The sequence below is a fragment of the Pseudomyrmex gracilis genome, unplaced genomic scaffold (assembly GCF_002006095.1).
Source record: "Pseudomyrmex gracilis isolate BER0280 unplaced genomic scaffold, ASM200609v1 scaffold_5, whole genome shotgun sequence".
Lineage (NCBI taxonomy): Eukaryota > Metazoa > Arthropoda > Insecta > Hymenoptera > Formicidae > Pseudomyrmex > Pseudomyrmex gracilis.
In genome coordinates, this window is record NW_018020589.1 from 1,700,077 (window position 1) to 1,706,076 (window position 6,000).

Here is a 6,000-nt window from a genome sequence, read left to right on the forward strand (position 1 = left end):
TGTCCCCTCCACTCTTCATCCCGAGGACGCACACCTTCGAACATCCCCCCACCCGGTTCGCCGGTACACCACGCGGTCGTGTGTCGTCCCTGCGTCCTCCCGCACACGACATACGTCGGCCGCCACGCGACCAGTGCACACGCACGTTCTGCAGTATCAGCAGCAGCAGCAGCAACAGCAACGGCAGCACCCGATAGCGCGTCCAGTCGCGCGCGCGACTTCTTCTTCCACGAGCACGCACGCGACCGCAAATGTCATCGCGGGTAACCGCGGCACGTGAGCACCGATAAACCTCTCCCGCCATCGCGGAACAAGTGCGCCGACCGATTGCTCCTTTCGTGCTTCTGAGAGACCCACTTCACAATTTCGCGAAACGTCGTCAATAAGTTTTAATTCGTGAAGAGACAAATTTGTCTTGATTTGCCGACTACGTTTAAAAAGTGGAAATTGCTCGATTTGTTCATACTTATCAATTGTCGCGTGTTGAAAGACGGGACCGTCGAAGATCGAAGGGAGTTTTCAGAATTTTGTGAATTTGTTTTACAAAAAAAAATGTTTTATTCGTCTTCGAAACTTAGTTGCTCAGTGAAAGCTGATTTACGCACTTCGATGAAGACTGTGTGAAAATTTGAATTTACATCGCCTTATATTTGCGAATTTTTTAATCAACAGAAAGTGACTGTGACTCTCTTGTTTTGTTTAAAAAAAAAATAAAAAAAACAGGATCAAGGACTATTGTATTCATCTGATGAAACGATTTTATCATCTGCGAGTTTCGTGTGATCGTGCAATGTTTAATTAAAAGTCTCCGCGGGGTAGCAATGGTATCTCGTCTGTTTGTCGTTATGAAATTGATATTACGCTCGGGACGGTAGCCGGCGAACGATCGTGACCGGCGTAAAGTCGTTCGCAGCATCGGCTCGGATCACAATACTTTCACATTCACCACCGAACTTCTTCCAAACTGACGCGGGACATGTGGCGAGTAGTGGTCGCGCGTTCCGACGACAACAGCACTCTGTTGTCGTCCGAGATCACTTCCAGCGCGGTCGCGCCCAGTCACCTGTCCACGCATTTGTCGGCGCCGCCGGCGGGTCATCATTGGGGTTATCCGCCGCCACCGCCGCCGCATCATCCGTCTCCCTATCAGCATCCACCGACGCAGCACCCGGACATGCGTCATCATCATCACGACATGCGTCCGCCCGCTCCTCACGAGCTACGTCACGCCGCCGTGTCTTCTGGAGACCTGCGGGGTCCGGAACTGAGACATCCCGAGATGCAGAGACATCAGGAAGTGCAGAGACACGACCTCGCCAGGCACCAGGATGTCAGACATCAAGAGATGCCCGGCATGAGATCGGACATGTCGGAGTTACGGTCCAATCACGAATTTCTGGAGTTGAAAATCGAGACGGATTTGAGAAGTCAGGACAGTGGTCAGCAACAGCAGCAACCGCCGCAACAGACTCAGGGACATCAACAAAGGAGTCTGAAGAGAACCATGAGCGATTCCGATTGCGACGACGTGTTCTCGGAAGAGAGCGGCAAGGAACCGTAAGTATAATGTGTCATCCTGTGTGTTTTGCAAACCTGTCTTGTGAAAACGCGTTTGCACGATGTACCAGCCTCCAAAGTTGGAACAATTAAATAATTCAACTCGTGTGTCATAAAATAATTTTTCAACAGTCACATTCTTAAAAACACAACTTGGTGTTTTTGCTGCGCAGGAATAACATGTTTCTTAGACTGGCAATTTTTATGTGTGATAATCTTTATAAGAGTTAGAGCGATAGAATAATCAAACTTTTCTCAAACAACGTAAGAGTTTCTTCAATGTTTCTTTTACAAATCGTTTTTTTTTTTTTTTTTTTTTTTTTTAATTTCAGTCGCTTACCGACGTGACATATGTCTCTTTGTTCCACGATAGAGTCGTAATTAAAGTCGCATTGTTTTAGCGCGGTCGAAATTAAACGAGCGAGTTGTTGCGCGCGGCGCGACGTGAATTAATTAAAAACAATATTTAATTAAACATTCAGTCCAGTTAGAACGGTAACTGCGATATCCCAAAGAACAAAGAGAGTTACGGAATGTCTTGCAATCTTAACCCTTCGTTCTTGTTGCAGATGCAATTCGCCCGGGGGGGACTCCTGTCAGCAAGCGTCGCGAAAACGCAGGAGAGGGATGATCGAAAAGAAGCGCCGCGACAGGATCAACGCGTCCCTCGGTGAGCTGAGGAGGCTGGTGCCGGCAGCCGCGAGGGATCCTCACAGCGGCAAGCTGGAGAAAGCGGAAATCCTGCAGCTCACCGTCGAGCATCTGCGCACGCTTCGTAATAAGGGTAAGTTCGATACTTTTTTTTTTTCAACCCTTCTTCGAGCTGTTTATTCAAATTAAATTGTGCGCGTCACACAAGAGGTGCAATTTCATCAATGCGTTTAATACACCACAGCCTTTCTTATAAATTTCTTAATTTTAAAAACAATGTTCAAACAATGTTCAATTTGTCAAACAGATTCTTAATTTTAATTAAAAAATCTCGAAGATTAATTCCAGTGAAGAATTTCAAAAGACTCGTAATGTTAGCAACAAAATTGATTTTAACTGCTATAGTTTATTTGTGTGTCGCACTATACGCCGTTACGATTATTTGAGAACCGTTTACCGCTTTACACGTAAGACCGGAAGTTGCGCAGGTCGAAAGAAGTAACGGTGCCGGGTAATAAGACTCCAGAATCCGGAAGAAACGCCTTTCCCCGTTGAATAAACAGCGGAACACGTAGTAGATTCTCGGGATCAATGAGATACCCTTTTTTTTTTGCTTTGAGATTGTGCATCGAGAATTAATACTTTATCCTTCCGACGAGAACGACGATTACGTCGATTTGAGTCTTACGCCATTATTGCATCTTTCTGGTGCTGCCTTCTGTGCTATCGGTCTTTTTTTTTTTTTTCACCGGAAGACACCTGTTGGGCGTACAACGCTAACTGTAATTGCGTAACCGAATGCCCATCTGTCGCCTCTGCGTTTCCTTATTAAGCAGATTCGAGAGCGATTATTGGCGTAGATTTTACACGAGATTTCTAAAATCAGTAGCTACAACATTTTATTCATGATTTTTTTTTCTAAAAACACTTTAATGAATTATTTGAATTATTTCTCTTTTTAACAGAAGTAAATAATTTGTTTCTATTATTTATCTATATTCTCAACGCCTCGTGTTTAGATATTCATCAGGTTTGTGACAATATCGTTTTCTCATCGTTGTGTGCGATCGGTACGCGATAAGACATTTTCGTAAAAGCGGCATCACAAACGCGACAAGGTGTCACGTAGTTTTCCCGTGAAGGCCGCACCATAAACGGGATCCTCGGTAAGCAGGTGCTGGACCGAGCGCGGAGATCCTGTGGGAAGCACAGGAAGTCAACGACTCTCGGGAAGTAGTGTTCCCACGATTGGTGGCGGGCAGACCCGGGGGTGAGGTGTGTTCCGCACGGCACCGCGCACCCCTCGCGAGGGAGGCGCTCGGCAGATCGGCCTGGGGCAGATGTCGAACCCTGTGGGAAACCAGCTAGCGCCCGGCGTGAAGCGTGTGCACGGACACGCACCACCACTAAAGCCGCGCTGTACGATTGTGCGCGTGAGCGGCTTCTTTTATTTGTAGACGAGCGAGGGGCGCGAGAGGACCATCCCCTCTTCCCCAAAAATGAGCGATATTAAATTTAATGTCATCAAATAAAAACTTCACGTGCAGAACTTTTTGCGCGTAATGTTAATTATGAAAATCGCTCTTCTTTTTGTTTACAACTCGAACGCCGAGCTTTGGCGGTCTCATTATTTTCTTATTAGTTTTATTTATCAAAAAAAAAAAACTACAGTAATTTTCTTTTATAAAAAAATTGTGTTCGCGCTTGTTTACTACACTCACGAGAGAACGTTTCTGAAAAACTCATTGATCTCTCGGTGTATGCACATGTTAGTTCCTGAGAGAGCACCTATGGTGTAAACACACAGGATATAAATATATCTTTTGTACGGATGTTTTCGAAGTTTCGAGACTACTTATCGAGTTTCAGAGATGATCAATCGCGCACGATTTGGCGTGTAGTACGCAATAGCTTTCCTCGTAAATGTTTGCACAGGGCGGTCTGAGAACTTGCATAATAACGTGGGACACTCCGCTTCGTTCATATGTACGCGTACGTGTGTGTGCGTATATCACGCATAAGACCGGGCTAGTCTCTATGGGGGTCTAAACGATTCCCACGCTACCTGTCCCATTCCACATATGCACAATAAAGTCGCCTGCTACCAAACCAAGGCGCCTGATCTCGCCACGGTGCACGTACGTCGGGCATTGTTGTGCCGCGAAAACCAAAAATGCACAAAGAGTCTCCGTCCGCAGATGCACTTCCACGTTGTCAATCTGCGGATCGCGTTTAACGCGATGCGGAAAAGTTTCGGTGATTATCTTCCACCTGCTTCTCTCTCTCTCTCTCTCTCTCTTACTATTTCTTTCTCAAAAAAAATATCACATTTCTCTGATGATAATCAATATTCCGAATAATAAACATAAAAAATTACTTTGTTCTATCTTGCTACATTAATATACACTTTTTAGCATACGTATTTTTAGTATTAATATGTAATGATACAACAGAGTTTAATAATTTTTTTTCAAATCACTTTACAAATCATCTCAATTTTCACGCAGAAAAAATTGTTGTATTCTCTTGCAAATCAATCTATAAATTTATTAAAAATTAGTAAGAACGAATATATATTCGTTTAGAGTTAAAAGTTACAAAGTTTACAATCAGTAGTTTTGAGATGAAAAATTTCGACAAACAATCGTTGTTATTGAAAAATTACACGTTTGGAAAATTTATAATTGCAGGACCGGAAGGTTACGACAGTACGAAGCTAGCTATGGATTATCACGCGGTTGGCTGGGGCGAATGCGCTGCAGAAGTGGGTCGCTATCTGGTGACCATGGAAGGCCTAGACGAACGGGATCCCCTTCGATTACGCCTGCTGTCGCACCTACAGAGTTTTCACCGCGAACATCCGCCGTCAGCCGTGCCGTCGGTTGTAGCACCTACGACGTTGACGTCTACCTCTTCTACCGTCAGTAGTTACGAACCACCACCGCCACCGCCTTCGAGCACAGTGTCGAGCGGAATGCCACCGGGTCCAGGAACTATGCCATCCCTACTCGGTGGCTGGGGCCAATATCCGGGTCAGTATCCCGGCCAGCAGCAGGGCAAACCTTATCGGCCATGGGGCGCGGAACTGGCGTACTGACCTTGATGTCTCGGCGCACAATCAGCGACGATCATAATTTGTCTCTGGTGCAAAAGTGATAAGCGACTGACAAAGTTTTAGAAATTTTTCAACAACTTGATGTTTTATATCAAGTATTTTCTGAATATTTTTTTACTTTTGACTAGCAATATTAACGTACCGTTTTTCTTATATCAGTGAAATAAAGAGAGAGAGGATTTATTTATCTAATAAAATATCTTTGGTTACGACAGAGTAGCGTTCGATTCTCACAAATCAATATCTACTAATTTAAATATGAATTGTAATATTTACAATTAGTAGATCATTTATTAGACGTACAAGCGGCGCGATTTTTTGCGCGCGTGCACAAAACGTAGTTTGTACAGTATTTTATAAATGTATCTCAGGAATTGTTTCATTGACCAAAACTGTACATCAATGTATTTTCTATGAGTGAGATAATGATAGTCATGCAAGAGAGTACCTAACGAAAAAAAAAAAAAGATATTTATTCATACAAAAAAATTGTACATAAATTGTATATAGACACAACGTGTAAATAACGTATGTTCGTAACTGTATCGCGTCTGTCAATGTGTACACATCGTTGTTTGTATATATCTCATTCGCTCTCTGTGCGATCGTCAATCGAACGATTGCGCGAGCGTGTAAAGTCCAACTCGAATAAAAAGAAAAAAATATATGAAAAAAAA

General features: G+C 43.9%; 1 protein-coding gene across 1 annotated transcript; it reads left to right on the top strand.

Moving 5' to 3' along the window:
- The first annotated feature begins 976 nt into the window (after window positions 1-976).
- LOC109857678 (hairy/enhancer-of-split related with YRPW motif protein 1-like) lies at window positions 977-5,693 on the top strand. Its single transcript, XM_020434237.1, has 3 exons — window positions 977-1,557; window positions 2,127-2,341; window positions 4,899-5,693. The coding sequence occupies exons 1-3, from the start codon at window positions 977-979 to the stop codon at window positions 5,303-5,305; spliced, it is 1,203 nt and encodes a 400-aa protein (XP_020289826.1). The 3' UTR covers window positions 5,306-5,693.
- Window positions 5,694-6,000: the final 307 nt, after the last annotated feature.